General features: G+C 45.5%; 2 protein-coding genes across 2 annotated transcripts; both read right to left on the bottom strand.

The window, feature by feature from the left end:
• Positions 1-6,273: 6,273 nt before the first annotated feature.
• LOC101756574 (two-component response regulator-like APRR3) lies at positions 6,274-6,964 on the bottom strand. The gene is made up of 3 exons (XM_004978335.2): positions 6,803-6,964; positions 6,680-6,736; positions 6,274-6,594 (listed from the first exon to the last, which is right to left on the bottom strand). Exons 1-3 carry the CDS (start codon positions 6,962-6,964, stop codon positions 6,310-6,312), a joined length of 504 nt encoding a protein of 167 aa, XP_004978392.1. The 3' UTR covers positions 6,274-6,309.
• Positions 6,965-12,518: 5,554 nt separating this feature from the next.
• Positions 12,519-15,822, bottom strand: LOC101781962. The gene is made up of 4 exons (XM_004977600.2): positions 15,170-15,822; positions 14,928-15,085; positions 13,379-14,631; positions 12,519-12,980 (listed from the first exon to the last, which is right to left on the bottom strand). Exons 1-4 carry the CDS (start codon positions 15,803-15,805, stop codon positions 12,865-12,867), a joined length of 2,163 nt encoding a protein of 720 aa, XP_004977657.1. The 5' UTR covers positions 15,806-15,822; the 3' UTR covers positions 12,519-12,864.
• Positions 15,823-17,255: the final 1,433 nt, after the last annotated feature.

Raw genomic sequence — 17,255 nt, forward strand, 5'->3', positions numbered from 1 at the left:
TGTCCCTTCTACTGGCATGACATTCATGGGATACTTGAATGCATTATTCATGCCGGGCGGCGGCCCTTGAATTTCCTCTTCTTCAAACCTCTTTCCTTTTTACTATGGGCGACAGAAGCCTTTCAATGTTTGTCTGCATGAGTGAGTGAGTGAGAGAGAGAGAGAGAGAATGCCCTAGCTAACTTGTGTCTATGAAGGAAGACTTCTGATGGGGTATACCACATCATAAGGTGATGATGATAGAACTAGCTGAGGAACTATATAGGTCCCATTTGGTAGGGCTTATCTTAACTTTGGCTTCACTTGTTTTGTGCAAAACGGTGCACTTTAGCATGAAGTCGGTTTGTAAGCTGAGGCTAAAATGAACTAGAAGCCAGGTGAAGCCACTATTTTTAGCTTCACCGATGAAGCCATTTCAGGAGAAGTCCTCCCAAACAGGGGCACAGTATCTTCCTTTCCTTGTATTCTCTTCTTGTTCCTTTCCTCCTATGTGTATACGTGCGTTGGAATGAATCGAATTCTCGTGTCCAAAAATCCAACTCCATGTATCCTTGTGATAGTCCCATGCCCACCTGGTAGGCTCAAGGGCGATAGGATGGTGGTGCACTGGCGGGTCATTTCCGTGATGAGGTGACATAGTGCAGGCACAGTAGCAATGGCGGTGTAGGCGATCGGGGCACCAAGGGTGTCGGCTCTCCGGCATCTCGGGAAGCTCCGGCATTCCTCTTCCTCTCTAGCTCCTTCTTCCCCATCCTCTCCTTCAATTATCCTTCGCAAGGCAAGTAGTGGCGGCGGATTGGGAATAGCGGCGACCGAGAGCGGGGGAAGCACGGCTAGGTTTAGGGTGTAGCGTGGGCAACAAACGGTGGGCGATGTGGAGCAACGGCGTGGCATGAATCCGGGATGGCCAACACAAAAGTGACGGGGAAGGCGTTCGTGCTCGCGACGTGTGCCGCGCGCGTGTGGGGCTAGTAGGGGAAAGGGGAACACAGGGTGCGCGGCTGGCGAGCGGGGCCGCGTGTCATTGAGGCTGGTTGGAGGCGGTTTGTGCATTGGGCTGGGCCGGCTTGAACGGTTGGCAGGCCTCGGCCCGGGTTGTTAGCTGGCTGATTTAGGTTAGTTTGCCGGGTTCGTTAGGTGGGTTGGGTCCGGGCCGGGGTTAGCTAGGTTAGAGCCCAAGTTAGATTTAGGATAGGATATCTTTAGTTTCAAATCTGAAATTAAATTTCAAATTGGAAACACGCTCCATTAAATCCAAATCAAATATAATAATATTCAAATTTCACACTAACAATATTGAACCTAGCTCGAGTTCAAATTAATGTTAGATTAAATCTAAGAATTTGTGGATAATTCAAAGAAGACATCGTTATGGTTTCAAGCACTATCAAACTTTTCAATAAAAAAAATGGAATTCAGTTTTTTCACACATTAACGTCTCGTGAAAACCACGGGAATGTTACATGCATGCGTACTAGCTAGGCTGCAAACTTTAGCTTGCATTGGGTTTAATCTATGTGCTCCTGCAAGCTAAGATCGATCAGTGTGCTGCTAAAGTTTTGATTGATCAATAGATCAGATGACATATGTACTACAGTAGTTTCCTGCTGCAGACTAGCTAGTCTTTACACTTGTCATTTGATGCCACGAAGTAAACTTTCTAGCAGAGACTAGATCAAGTAGACCATGCAGGGGGCACTGTGCCGTGTCCGTCGCCGGCCAGCCTTGTACAGCAGTACAAGTACGTTGGCAAGCTGCAAGCAAGCTATCTCGCTATTGACCCGTCATGTTACAGATGCCGTCACTCATTCATTTCATTCATTCATGGAAGTTGGGGGCTCCCGGCCTCCGATCCATGCATTCCTGTGAGCCCTCTCTTTCTCCATCAATGCATGCATCAAAGAAGAAGAAGCAGCAGCAGCAACAGAAGGATGCATGGCTGCTCCGATCCATCGATTCAGATTATTCAAGAGCTAGCAATAAACTTTGTGCAGCTCCATTCATTGTCATTGGTGTGCATGCATGCATGTCTGCCTGACCAACAACGCTTTAACTTAATTTTCTTGGGTTCTGGAGCGACGACTTCATTTGGAATTGCGCCAGCCTTTGCTTCAATTCGCTAGCTAGGGAGACAAACTGTTACCCGGTCAGACAGGTGACAGACAGAATTGGCGCTCCATGATCTATCAAATATTTGTGCTTTAGGGATATACCTGACCAAGTATGGGAATGGTATGATTGGAATAAAGAAAAAACTCTAGAAACAAATTCTCCAGAATAAATATTTGGCCTCTTTCGCAAGTGTATTGAATAAAATGAGAATTAGTACTTCTAGGCGAGTCTCATAAAAAATTAAAAGTGATTTCCTCAACTTTCACGGTCAAAGATGGGTCAAAATTAGCAATTTCGATTGGTACCTTATTATTTGCACGACACAAACAAGCTATTGTTCCTAAAGTTTTGAGCACTCATTAAGTTAGTAGCATGGAACGAATCACTTCCACAAAATTGCTAACATTGTGTTGACCAGACCAGGATGAGTTTCGATGGAACTTAAACTCACAAGAGACCACTGACTAGATGACTTGAAGTTTTTGGCTGTCGGTAGAGTCCATATTTCATATATACTTATTTTATGCTAATGGTTCTAACTGTATGCGGTGTGCTGCATGAGTTGTGTTGTTGTGATGTGTCCGATTCGTGTAAAACATATTTTGTATGTTGTTAGTTGAGCCGAGATAGTTAGCACACTTAAACGAATGACTGTACTGGCTCATTTATACCTGCCACGGATGAGCCGATACGAATGTTTCTCTAGTAGCTCATGGAGGACCAACTACAAGATGCAAAGTTTTGCATAAGCATATAGAGGCTAGGTATGTAGGAATGTCGGTCACTGCATAAAGCGTAAGCAATGACTTGTCTATATAGTCTTGTTGCACTTGCAAGACAAGGAAAAAAAATGAAAATGTTAGTTTCAATGTGCGCTACTATACTCTATTTGCTCACATGTGTCTCCATAAGCGACGGTTGTATATCATGCTCCGCTTCCCCTCCCAAAACCTTGCATTTGTGATTTAGAAACATTGGCTCATTCAATTAGATCTAAAGCCAAGCATAGGCTGCATGCCGTAGAAGATGAAGTATCTAAATAAGATAGGCACCATGATTTGGAAACCTGACAAGCTCTACGACTCTAGTCATCCTAGCATCAAGTGTTTGAAATATGTGCCTAAAAACATTCCAGATTTTATTTGAAGAAAAAATACATTGATTAAAAATGATGCAAGCAAATAAAACAAGTAAGCAGGCAACATATTGTCTAGAACAAGATTGTGCAAGGAAATTACTCGAAACTGACACACCTTATTGCTGTTTAAAACGGCAGTTTCAATCACATTAAATCGCCATTAGTCTCAGCATAAAGAAAATAGTAATTGCACAAACAACAGCCTGCTGTTGATGTACGCAAGTCACAAGTCACAACATAAAAAATACACGCGAGCTGCGCGTGCGTGTAGCAACAGTCTCTTTCTCTTTCATTTGCACCTATTTTGCATTAACAGGAGACTCTCGTATTTAAGCAAGGCAACCTCTCCTTGAATTAGCAATATGGGACTAAAGGTTGTGCATGCTTTGGAATTTTCAGATTGGGCCACATATGGGCCTAAATCCAACAATGCCCCACCAATTCCAAAGATGCTGTACTGAACACTCTTTATATATACCATACTTTCAGTATAAGTCCCGTACGGGTTGGACTTACACCTAGATCAACAAGATCCATCTTCCAGCAGCTTGTGAATGGACTAAGCCTTAAATTCATAGCTTTTTGCTATCAGATTTCTTTTGAAGATGCAACTGGTACTAGGTTGCCAAAATGCTAAGTCCAAACGGAGCTTTTAAAGGTCTTACTCCCCGATCTTCTCATGAGCTTTCCAGAGATTACCCCACTCTCATGTATTACGACCTAACAGTTTAGCTCACATAGGCCTGTAGGACGATACCTTTTTCCTCGGTGGACACTAGAATATATTAAGGCATAATAGCCAGCCTTCCATACAGAAGAGAGTACAATATATGGAACATGGGTAATTTTAAATAATCTGTACTCCCCGTTACAACAGTAACTTGTTTTCCTCATTTTCCAAATCAAGGATCTCCTATCAAAGAAAATGAGTTACCATTACTTTGCAACCAAATGGGTCTCAACCCCATGTCCATGTTTGCAACAGAAATAGCTGTTCGTGCAAGCCCTTTAGTAAAGGGATCTGTTAGATTTTTCTCACTGCGAATATAATTCACAGCAATTACTCTGGAGTTTTTCAGCTTTCTAACAGATTTAAGCCTTCGCTTCACATGTCTCGAGGACTTCATATTATCCTTAGTACCTCTAACTTTGATCAATACCGTTTGGTTATCACAGTACATAAGGATTGCCGGAACTGGTTTCTCCACCAGTGGCAAGTCCATTAGTAGCTCTCTTAGCCACTAGGCCTCATCAAGTTCTGTAGATACTGGTGTGGGAAATCTTCTATGTCGTCAACAGCTAGGCCTTGGAGAAGCATCCAATCATGGTGCTATTTGTAGCAACGCGTACCTCAGACAAGAGCGATCAGCCGAGTTTTCCAGCTGCGATCGTCCTTCCAGCTAGCCCCTCATGTGTATTTGGGTGGATTTGATTTCCAAGATTGAAAGTTTAGTTTATGGGACGCCTTGAGTAACGGTGGCTTAAACTGAGCTATTTCCAGGATTGAAAGGATTTATGGGGTAGACATGTGCGGTCTACAAATTTTTTTAGTATTTTTGTACCCATTCCACTAATTCTTGAAGTTTTTTTTTGGCCTCAAAAACAAATTAGCTACAACATCTGTCTCGGACAGTTTCTTACAATAACCATGGCAGATTTGACGTGTATCGATTATCTATCGTGGCGATTTATCTACGGTGGGTAACAATCGCCTCCTTTTTAAGGTATATAATTAATTTTCATGGTAGAGAAATTGTGAGAAAGAGGATTATTTATTTTTTTCACGTCAGACTACATTGTAAGGTGGGTTATATAATAGGGGTTTGAAATATGTAACCTTAATGCTAAGAGCCTAAGATCCGGGCGTCCGGACGCGCATCCTCCCTCCGGATGACAACGTGACATGTTCCTGTCCATGTATTTTCGTGAAGCATTATCCTCCTCAGTTCACTATCTCGCTCCCCACCCCCCCTTCTCTCTCTCTGCACGCTGAGGATTGTTGTGCGTCGTTGTCACCTCGCGCCGCCGTCTTAAGGATTTCCGATCACTGGCTCCTGTAGCGCAGTGGCGCACTGGTCAATTGCGTAGGTTTGGGTGTGGCTCCGTCGATACGAGGGTGGAGGTGATGTCTCAACCTTGTACAGGTTGGTGCCATCTGCCCGCAGCTTGCTAGATCTTGTCATCACCCTCAGCCAGCAGAACCACCCCCGTGCATGAGAAGCCGGCGCCTGGCCATCCACCGTCGAGAGGAGGTAGCGAACCACACGCATGCAATTCATGCTTGTGTTGCGAAAGGTAAATCGTGTTGTTGCGGCAGAAATTGTTAGATGTTACATATGTCGTGGTGCCTTTTTGATTTGGATGTTGCAGTGGATTGAATTTGGATGTTGCAAATGTTTACTCAAGTTATTGCAATTGTATAATTGTACCAATTTGAGTACATGTCAATGTTTACAAATACGATTTTTGGTGTTGTTGCAATAGTCTGTATTGGGTGTTGCAACGGGTTGCATGAGGTGATTTGAGATGTTTCAGTAGGTGATTTTTCATATATTATGGTTTTATTTTCGAGCGGTTCCATATGAGGGTATAAGGTTGTGCTGTGGTCATTTTTTGTCTTGAATCTGTTGTGACTGTGTGTGATGATCTAGTTTTGATTCACACAGTCGATGTTGCAAAAGTCGATATCCAATGTTGCATACACTATTTTTCAATGTCGCGGATGTTTCTTTTTAGTACCTATCTTTTCCCCTCTATCTCTCTCATGTGTGGGCGCGTGATGCCGCAGGCACGCCCAGCACTTGGTGGCCCTACGCGACAGTGCTGCTGGTTTTTTGTGCGTGGGGACAGTTCACGCTGTGTATCGTGAGATGGGAGGGAGGCGCACAGACAGCACGTAGATTGGGGGTGCTGCCACAGAAGCGTCCGGCTCTGTCCGGACGTCCTGGGGATAGCAGGACCGAGGGCTAAGCCCTTTGAGATGATCTTTTTATGCATCACAGCATCAGAGCAATGGAACTTAATTAATGAGAAGTAATTAATCGTTGCAAATCGTCGATCTAGGGCTGGTAGCTGTAGTGATGGTGAGGCAGAGTAGTAGAGGCCGAGGGGGAGTAGAGGCTGATGGAGGAGACGCCAAGGTAAGCGGCAAGCATGTCCTCGTCTAGGTCCATGCCGGCCTCATGCTGCGCTGCCGGCCACCACTCCGACTCTGACTCTGACTGAGGTGGCGCTGCTGCTGCGGCGGCGGGTTGGAGATCCGCCTCCGTGCCATCGCCGGCGTTGCGCGCGAAGCGGCCCTTCACCCTGGGCCGGCTGTCGGCAAGAGTCTTCCGGCAAGCATACTGCATGCATGTGTATTTGTAAGTCAGGGGAAGCAGCTAACTGAAACTAATGCAACATATATAGTAGAAAGCATTAGTAGCAGACCGTGATCTTCTTTTGGAAGTTGCGCTGGTTGCGCTTGCTCCGGTACTTGTCGATGCGCTACTTGTCGATGCGCTCCCGCCGCTCCTCCGCGCTGTACCTCCCCGGCGCCGCCGCCGCCGCCACCCGTTGCTCTTCCTCCCTGTCGTCCCTGTCCTTGTCCCTGATGAGGAGGTCCCCCGTGCTCATGGCGCGGCGGAACGGAGACGTTGCAGCAGCCAGGCCGGACGACGCCGGGGACGACACCTGCAGCTGGCCGGCCGGTACAAGGGGAGGGAGAGGGAGCATGTAGCCCGACGGCGGCGGCGGCGATGGCAGGAACGACGCACCTCCGCCGGCAAGGTTGGCAAGCAAGGTGTCTGGTCGATAGGAGAGGATGGCATTGGAATCACAGTTGGCCTCATGATGACCATGGCTGCCTGCTAGCCCCCAGTGATGCTGCGGATGCATTCTCTCTATAGCTCTACCTCACTTCACTTCACTGGCTATTCAGCTTGTGCTTGTTGGTATCTACCAGCTAGTGACAGGCAGGCCCTCCCTGGCTCAGCTCCCTCTCGGGTTTTATATAGACTTGAACAAATTAAACACAGGAGGAGCCGAGCATCATCAGGTAGAGTAGAGGTAGGATGATGGAAGAAACAAACCGTGTGGCCTTGCACTGCAGCTGCCACAACCTAACCAATGTAAGCTGGTGCGCATACACTAAACGTATGCGCGCGGCAGCTTTACTGAATTTCCTTCCTGCCGGTGGACACTAGCTAGCTAGCTGCAGGCAGGAATTCTCCATGTAATGCAGCAGCAGCAGCAGGAATGGATCGACTCGGTGTATGCAGCAGCCACCAAGACCACAAATGATTCTATTCGATTCAACGAGACATGAACAAGTTGGCGATATCTCCTACTTTTTGGTATCAATCTTACACACGATCGATACCCCCCACATGCCCTGTGCTGTTGTACACCAGGACACCGCAACCGCAACAAAGGGAAACGACCTACCACTCACTACCACTAGCTAGATGTCTGGGGAATTGGCATGCCAGATCAAATATTTGTTGCCTGATTCTAACATTCCTCATCATTTCCGAATCACAGCAATGTGAATATGTGATATGCAAGGGCACAAAGGCAATGGTAAGCAATGCAATCGATATATAAGACAGTTTGTTCACTGACATCCAGATTTAGAAACAACAAAGACCATAGAAAGGAAGCTCACCGAATGATGATCGCGATTATATAAACGCAAAAGCAGCCCTTGACAAGACTCTGTCCCTCCAAAGTCCATCAGCGCATGCACTAGCTCCTATGATAAGCTTCCAAAATCAGAAGTGACATCTCCCAAGATTTCTGGTGATATGATGGCCCCTTTGAACAATGCAGCCTACAACAAGACGAGCCCCACAAGAATCAGTCTGGTTTCGAGCAACTATTGGACACAAGTATGCAGCTATAGACCCAGGACACGCTGTTTTCAGTTGGCAATTGGTTGGTAACATCAATGGAGCGTCCTTAAACCAATCACAGCACTCCCTGCTCCTATTGTGGCCACACCCTCTCGTGAATCCCTACAGTAGCCCACTCAAGAAATGTGTGTCTCGTTGACATAGCCTGATGCCCTGAAGACTCGAAGTGGCCTTAGCCAACCGACAAGATAAAGTCAAAGGGCACCATAGATCCATTAGCCTTTGACATGCGCCAAATTGCTTCTATTGTGTACACCACAGCACCTACGACTTCCTTCTAGACACAACCTGCAGCGATTTGAAGATGGCAAAACAGCCACACACAAGTTAAACAATTTGCGCTTCGCTGCACAGAGATGGGTGAAAAAAGGTATTTCACTGAGGCAATGCAACACATCAGTGCATCATTCATGTAAGATAATGAAAACAAGAGGGACTAACAGGATAGTGCGCAGTCTCCTAGATTTTCCTTTTGTTCTACTAGGTCAACTATAAAAATAGTCACACCACTATAGCTTGAGTGGCGATGCAATGATTGTTTAGTTGATGTGTATGAAGAACTTAACAAGACTACATAGACATGCAACTATGCAAATAATTGGCATTCAAGTACAAAGAAATCCATAATCTCCTAAATTAACTCAAATAGGATGCTTAGTGTAAAGTGTAAATCACTATTCATATTCAATGTGAAGTTCAGAATAACTGGTCAACTATCCCGTCATAAGCTTGACCACATAGATGAAGGATTTTCAACTGTCATAAGCTTCAGCTGGAGACCACATAGATGAAAGCTGATAAGACCTCTCATTCTGGTGGGATGCATGATATGGAGAAAAGATTTTGATTCTGCCATGTACATCTTCCTACATGTGCAATGGTGGGTTATGCCTTTTATCACAATTGTGGTCTCTAGAACCTTGTCACACAAAACCGTTAGAAATTTAGAACCATCCCATTTATGGTTGTTTATGTGCTGCGCTGTGAAATCAAATTCATTAAAGAGGATTCTTTTACCAATACTAGTAGGATTTTGCTGTCGCACCTCCCAAAATAATGCCCTGAACTAACCTATGCATCCAAAATCAACAAATGAGTGCTTTTGAAAAGCCACCGCAAACAGAGCCTTACTATACTTTCTCTATACTTGCTTCCAATAGTCAATCTGTAGCGGTAGCAACACAAACGGATAGACCGAAGAACACTGGAGACGCCCCCACCACAGTCGGAACGCTGGTGCAAATGCTACGACTAGAGTGAAAACCGACGAGTAGCTCATGCAGATGATAGACCCTTAGTACTGAAGTAGCCAAGATCGAGGTGGACGTGGTCGAAGCCGTGGAGGAGGGCGCAGGTCCGAAGCATCAACAGAGGCACATGAGTACATAAAATCAGCAGCTTGCCAACAGGTTCAGTAGGACGATGGGACAACTGCGATGGTAGATGGTGCAGCTAAAGAGCCCAAATGCATATTCCTTTAGCAACACAGATAGCGGTGTCTACGAGTGTGCGGCAATAGTCGCAGACTCGGACCGTGAGCTAGCGTGACGAGGACCAGCAGCATGGGTGGCGAACCGCCTGAAAAGGCGGTGACACCGGCGGTGATGGCTTGATCATGAGCCTTGCTGCTGCAGCCTAGAGGGCGCAACGACAACCTTGTCCTTGGGAGTGTCGACGATGAAGCGACGACGGGATAGCGGGGCGACTCAAACCCGATCTCTGATCGGGAGGGAAAAAACAGCAGCAAGAGGAACCGCGGGTACAATAGCTTGATGCCCCCACCCATAACCTTATCTCTTCCCGTTGGCAAAGGATAGAGAGAAGCAGAGCGGAGGGACGGCGCGAGGTGCAGCCTGAGCTGCGCATCCGCTCTCGCTGGGTGGCGGACGAGGGGCGTGGCGCTACGAGGAGGCCTTGATGAGGCCCATCCGACAATGGATCTCGACGAGGGCGCTACCTGTGACGACATCTGCAAGCAATGTGGTGACCCGGCCTGAACGCGGCGACTTCATGGTGCAGCAGCCTAGCGCCCCCTCATCCATCCTCCGCAGACACATGCTCGCGCTCAAGGCAGTGGTGGTGGCAGCGTAGGAGGAGAGGGGCGGTGCTGGACTAGATGCGCCGGAGAGGGCGATGAGGATGGTGGAGGTAGCCTGATGAGATTGAATCAACCATAGGAGAGGTAGGTCTGCTGCTGCTTGACTACGACGATGTGGCAGATCGGAGGGAACGACCGCGCATCCTACGAGGGCGCTGCCCCGGCGGAGATCGATCTCCCGGGGATGACGTGAGGGCAGCGGAAGCTGGAGGCTTAGGGTTAGACGTGGTAACATGTACTCTCTCCGTCTCATGAAAAGTGCAATCCTAACTTTTGAAAAAAAAATCCCACAAAAGAGTACAATCCTAGAAAATAGATCTAACTACCTACCTAATTAAGTGGTCAGATCTGATTTGCATGCCAAAATTTACTACATGTGGCCAACAAATGAGGGTATTAGAGTCTTTTCATGCCACCACTAATCTATCCTAGAAAAACTAGAATTGCATTCTTCATGGGACGGAGTAAGATTATGTATAATGCGTGGGTTGTATTGCAGTAAGCCTCGAGGGCAAATATATAAGGGTACAAGACTTGGTAGGCAAGAAGACTCCCGAGATATTACCTATACTATCAAATATAGTCTAACAGAATTGTTAGCAATTCAAGTTATCATGAACTATCAATGTTGCAAATCGCGCCTATAGAATTTAGCGGAGTGGTCTTGGAAAAGCTATATGAGCTATAGCGCACTATAGCGGCAGCTATGGCATTTAGTGTTATGCAAAAAACCAACAAAATTTAGACCCAAACATTAGTAATTTCACCAATTTCAGCTCATATTTCATAAGTACATGTCTAGGTGTAAGTGCACACATAAAAAAGTCACAACTTATAAGATAAGTCATAAGTCATCACTCACAATTCATAAATCACAAGTATATAAAGTATATAAGTTCGTAACTCAATCATAGCGGAGTTAGTGGCGCTAGGCTATTGAATTTAGCAGTGCTATTTCATGCAATAGCGGAGTTAGCGGCATTAGCAGTAATATTTGTAATATCGTCGCAGCACCTATCTAAAAAAGCTATAGTAGCGCTATAGCAGGCTATTTGCAACAGTGTGAACTATATCAATACAATACTAAGTAGAAAGCAAAGAAAACAAGAGATATACACATCCAACTTGATCTTCACAGAAGTCATTTGAGAACAGCATAACTGAGTCGTTACACTGTGGGCAACATTTTTTTTCTCGAACTATGCAGGAGAGCTGCGTGTCATTTCATTAAGAGAGAAAAGAGAATACAAAAGTCCGGTTGACTAAAACCCCAGCACAGAACACACACCCACAAACCTACAAAACACTGTGGGCAACATGGGATCACAGATATGATAGAATGTTTGTTTACACCAATTTATGATTTTGCAGGTTCCGAGTACTATAATGACACTAAGAGTTGTCCAAATGCAGTAAAAAAACTTGATAAATGTGACCGTGGCTTCATGGGATTCCAAGGCAAATCACTATACAGCATATGGCCATGAATACTTAAGAGGTTCCCGATGCTTTCTCTACTGAATCAGTATTCCTAGTTAAAGAGGATGAATAGAGATAACTTGAAGCTACTTCAAGAAGCCAACAAAGCCTAAGAGTATTGATATTGACAAAGCGGCTTTCTTCTAGTTAATAGAGGAAGAAGCTGCTCCAATTGAGGCACTACTACGTGGAAGCTGTTTCAAGGTTAGAGCTCTGGACATGGAAATGTTTTCCAGTGGGTTTTCTTTTAGTTACATATGCATAAACTAACATTCACAATTATAGACTTCATTAGTGTAAGTATCTTGTGATGAAGATCTAATAACAATACCTACTTCAATTTTCAACATGAATATATGAAACCACAGTTCACAGGCACTGAAGAATTGTCAGGCTGATAAAAGGATTGAGCTAATAGTTAGCATACACTGGATTCAGCACTAACATAAGCTAGCATTGTCCAGCTCCAGCACACTTAGCAAACATGCAACAAAAAGGTTTTTCTTACATGTACAGTAAACTCAATAATACTTGGTAGAAGCATAAAACCACCTAAGAATTGAATTACAGAATTACTAAGCCTGCTATGTGAAATAGATGATCAGATTGTTCACATAACCTTGGACATTGGCAGAATAGTAAGCAAACACCAACTTTTATTTGTTTTCTTACCTTTATTTCCTTTCAGTTAATGGACGAACTTATAACATATCTACTGCACCATTTACCAGATTTCATGAGGTTGTGTGTTAATCATAGTGGGCCAAGTGGAACTGCCAGCCTCATCAGTCGCTGATCAGATCAAATATATACCTTAATTTATGCAAGCATGGTTTGACTAAACATGAAAGTAGGAACCAAAAGGATAGTTTCCCTTCACAAAACATGAAAGTTGAGAGCTGTACTTTGTAGTGGCACTGAGAAAAGTTAAGACCTAGACCACAAATGCAGGAACCAAAAAGAAAATTTTCCCATCTTTCAGGTAAGTCTCAATTTTCCATAGGTACAATACAACTGCTGGTAAAAGTGAAACTGAGATTTCTTGCTGGGAAATTCTTCAATCTTCCCTTGTTACATAATGATTCAGGGATGGTAAGTGACAGCACGTTCCTGTCAAAGTGAAATAAATCCTCACGTGTGTTTGATCAGCCATTCAACCTTCTTACCTTGCATATTTTCTGCTTGAAATGCAGAGACCTAAGGAAGCCCAAGAAAGGAAGATAAGCTGGATGGTGTGGCCTTAGTTTACGTCTTCGCTTTTCTGCAGAATCAACAGTACTTTAGACTTGTTTGGAAGATAGACAATGAACTTATTTTTCGTTTGTACAAAATAAAACCATTTTCACAAAACAAGTTGAATATCACCAACAGAAACTTAGCTCACTTTGATTTAAACTGGAAAATATTAAGAACACAACGAACAAGAAATATCCTTCCAATTGCCTTTCCCTTACGAAAGAAGATAATGCAAAACCCATTGTATCATCTCACAGACTAGGTACTATAGAGCATAAATGAATTAACAGAAAAGAAATAGTGTTCATCACAAAAAAGACAGTATAACTGTAACTACTTGAAAGATTTTTGAATAGTAAAGAGTAGAAATATGTGGAAGTTTTGCAAATTCAAAGTACTAAACACTTGCACATCATATCTTACCTGATCTGATTGTGGACATCTCAACCTTACCACTTGGATAAGAAAATTTTGGTAGTAGCTCATGTGTTTTAGCAACACTTTTCTCCAAAGAAGCATTTGTTTCCTCAGAATTTTGTTCTTTCAGCTCATCACTTTCGCAACTTGCATCAGTGCTTCTTTTATAACTAGTTAAGCTGATCTCCTGACCATGGAATGCAGGTTCCATTGAAACAGATGTTCTTGTTATTTTGTCAATGGATTCTGTCTCATTTTCTGCAGTTCGTTCTACGTTTTCATCCATACTTTGCTCTATTTTCCCCTCCATAACTTCCCGTTGAATTATAACATTACTGTGTAATTTATGACTTGAGTAAAATGCAAGATCCAATGGAGCCTCGTCATCTATCCCACTTGGGGGCCACTCTACTAGTTCCGAAGTACCTCTGCAAGTCTCAGCATCAACTTGCATGGCAGTAGACTGGTCCAAATCCTTGTCCTCAGGGCAAACAACAGAACCAGAAGGAATTTCATGATCCACTATGGTTTTTTCCCTCTCACCACCAGCGCAATCAGTGTGATATTTTGTATAAGATTTATCATTAGCAAGGATTTCACTAGACTGGCATGGGCCCTGATCCTCAAGACTAGTGCCAGAAAGCTCTACACCATGGATAAGAGCAGAGCATGATAACTTGGCACTAATACCAGAAGTTGAAGGAATACTGTCACCCACAATGAGGTTCAGCCTGCGTGATTCTGTTGCATCTACTTCCATCGCATCCTGCACAAATTCAACATGCTTAGCAGAAGAACCTGGACCAGCCTGCATGAAAGGATTCGGAACAACTTTACTGTCTCCGGTCTTTGCAAGAACAGCATTTTGATAATATGAAGATGCAGGCAGGATAGACTGGCCACAATCTAATAGAACTTCAGTTCTGTCAATTTGTAATGTCTCTTCTTGGGTTTGGGATGGGATTTGTTCATGGTCACCAGACTGTTCTGACAGTTTAGCAAATACAGACACATCAAAATCGTGAGGTTCTTCGTGTAACCCTTCCATTACACCACATATGGGTGAACCAGGACGTTCATCAAAGTTGGAAGAAGATTCCAGCTGATTTAGCCCTCCTTCAGATGATACAGAAATCCCAGCAATCCAATCAACAAGCTTGAATTCTGTTGAAGTCAACTGTTCATTTGGTAAAAGTCTGTTGACTCTGATTGTTTCTTTGTAGAAATGTTTCTTCCTCAGAGCCTTCAAAACAAGTGACCTGGCGATGAGCAAACAGTATCACATTGCAATTCAAGGAGCATTTGCTTCCTTACTAAATAGAAAGTAGGTGACACAAATTGATAGAGCAGCTGGTTGCAGGTTGCAATCAGAAATCTGAAACTAAATAAAACAAAAGGCTGCTAAATATATACCAACACTACAAGATGCTCCTTTGCAAAGGGGTTATTGAAATACAATACGTATTCAAGCCGAAACTAACCGAATCAGTAAGTTATGCATGCAACGAGCTATCATGATTTCTGAAATAAGGTGATTGCCAAATGGAGAAGTGACCTGCAGTTTGTGGAGATAGCAGCTTTTGCTCGGTTGATGGGAAGGCCAAGCAAATAGGCAGATAGATTGATGACATCATATGGCCCTCTGATCTGGGAAGCAGTATGAGCAGCGCTTGAGATAATGAGATTCTTTCCTTTAGTCCAGTCCACCAGGAGCTGAAAATTAGTAGAATGCATTATTATGTAAGTACAAGTGCTGTATATGGTTGCAAAGTGTTCGGAAAAACAATACTGATTGACCTTGACTTCAGCTAGGAGGTTTCTCTTGGCATTGATGTCAGTAGAAATGAGTGGGGAGTAGGCAATCTCAAAATGCAGCCCCTTTTGCAGCGCAAGCTTTAGCATGGGGAGCTTGATGCGGAAGGGCAGCTTACTGTGGGAGGAGAAGTCGATGGAGATGAGATCAAGATGCTGAGCTGAGAGGGGAGTCTGGCAGAGATGGTCGAACGCGGCCTGAGTGAGGGGGCGGGCCGCGACGAGGTCGTAGGTGCGGAGGAGGCGGGCGGCGGAGGGCGCGAGGGCGGAAGCGGCGGCGGCAGCGGAGTCGAGGGAGAGGGTGATGCGGGTGTACTGGCGGAAGGGCTCGGAGGCGGGGGAGGCGAGGCGGCGGCGATGGAGAGCGGCGGAGGGCGGGAGCGGGAGAGAGGAGAGTGGCGGGAAAAGCTCGGTACGGCAGCGGTGGGAGTCGGCGAGGAGGCCGCGGTGGGTGCGGTCGAGAGCGACGGCGGCGTAGCCGAGCTCGAGAGCGCGGGCCGTGGCGGCTAAGAGTTGGAGGCGGGAGGAGGAGGGGTTTGAGCTGTCATCGCCGCCACCGCCAATGGACGAGGAGGAGGATGGGAGGAGGCTGAGATCGTAGAAGAGGAGCGGCGGCGCCATTCGTTGCAGCAACTGCGGCGGCGCGGCAAACAACGCGGGGAGAGGGAGGGAGGAGGAGGAAGGAAGAAGAGAAGGCTAGGAACAGGCCCGTAAATAACAACAGGAGGCAGCCCAGGCCCACGTTCTCGAACTCGGCCCGCGTAGGATGCAGCCCAGGCCCGGGTTAGAAATGATTCAGGCCACCCAGGGCCAGCTGGATGCCAAGGCCGGCAAGGTGAGCACACACGACCAGACACATCAGGCCAGGCCAACTTTTATATTTTTTAGCCATTTTTTCGAAAGACTCTCGCAAACAGATTTCCGGTGGAAACATCTCAAAATCTGCACCCTTAGCTTGGCACCACCATTACACGTCTCGGCGTCAGAGTGTTTGGCGCCTAGGTCGTTGCGCTATTGGCGACGTGGACGATGACATGGCCAAACTTGGCGCCGACTTGTTACCTTATAGCTCTGGACGTTTCAAATGAAACAAGTATAATGGTTCCGAAGAGCATGCAACAAACCACAATGTAGTTCAGTTGATTAGGACACGTGCATCTTATCCCAAAGATCTAGGTTCAATAAAGATCTAGGTTTGAACCCAGTGTTGAATCTTTTTTTTCTTCATTTTTAAGGGATTTTAATTTTTTTGCTTGGACCGGCGGCGGCCCCTTCACGGCTCCACTCCACGCTGGGAGAATGTTGCGCCCGCGCATGACAGGGAGAGGGGCGGGTGCTCGATGGGGGTGAGATTGTGAGCGTGTGGCCGCGGCCGCACGCTCGGGCTCGCCGGAGGCGTCGCTGTCCCTGCGCCGCGTTTCGCTCGCGCAAGGCACCGTCGCACCGGTGCCGTGAGCGTGCCGCGTGACGGATGCGCATGTTTACCTAAACAGATTAACGATGGCGGCGTTTGGTAAAAGGATTTTTTTGAACGGCGTGCTTGTTTGATAGTAAAAGGATTGGACAGGGCCTTTCTGGAATTGGCAACGATCAATCGTGCGAGAACAGTGTCGAGTCAAAGGACAACGTGAAGGGGCTGCCGCCCAGGGCCCAAGCAAAAAATATTTAAAATTCCTTAAAAAATTGTAGCAAAAAAAGATTCAACGCCAAACCCAAAATGCACGCATCCTAGCTGAACTGCACTGTCATTTGTTACATTATATGCTCTTCGAAACAATTATACTTTTCATTTGAAACATCAAGAGTTACAGTAACAGCTCGACGCCAAGCTCTACGGCGCTAAACTTAGCGCCTTAGATCTTGGCGCCATCCACACCAGACTTGGCGCCTTAGATCTTGGCGCCATCCACGCTGGCGTCAAACCACCTGCTATGTCAGCATCCACGTCACCAATAGCGCAACGACCTAGACGTCAAACACTCTGGCGTCGAGACATACAAACTTGACGCCACCAATAGTGATGCCAAGCTAAGGGTCGAGATTTTAAAATGTTTTCACCTATTCGTGAGAA

Source organism: Setaria italica, chromosome VII (genome assembly GCF_000263155.2).
Source record: "Setaria italica strain Yugu1 chromosome VII, Setaria_italica_v2.0, whole genome shotgun sequence".
Lineage (NCBI taxonomy): Eukaryota > Viridiplantae > Streptophyta > Magnoliopsida > Poales > Poaceae > Setaria > Setaria italica.

Bases quoted from the DNA above. Each gene is read 5' to 3' on its own strand.
- LOC101756574 (XM_004978335.2), bottom strand. From the start codon at position 6,964: ATGCTCCCTCTCCCTCCCCTTGTACCGGCCGGCCAGCTGCAGGTGTCG. The intron at 6,737-6,802 runs GTGGCGGCGGCG...ATCGACAAGTAG, and splicing joins ACAGGGAGGAAGAGCAACGG to CGCATCGACAAGTACCGGAG. The intron at 6,595-6,679 runs GTCTGCTACTAA...ACATGCATGCAG, and splicing joins ACTTCCAAAAGAAGATCACG to TATGCTTGCCGGAAGACTCT.
- LOC101781962 (XM_004977600.2), bottom strand. From the start codon at position 15,805: ATGGCGCCGCCGCTCCTCTTCTACGATCTCAGCCTCCTCCCATCCTCC. The intron at 15,086-15,169 runs GTCAATCAGTAT...ACTAATTTTCAG, and splicing joins ACCTCCTAGCTGAAGTCAAG to CTCCTGGTGGACTGGACTAA. The intron at 14,632-14,927 runs GTCACTTCTCCA...GCTCATCGCCAG, and splicing joins GCTATCTCCACAAACTGCAG to GTCACTTGTTTTGAAGGCTC.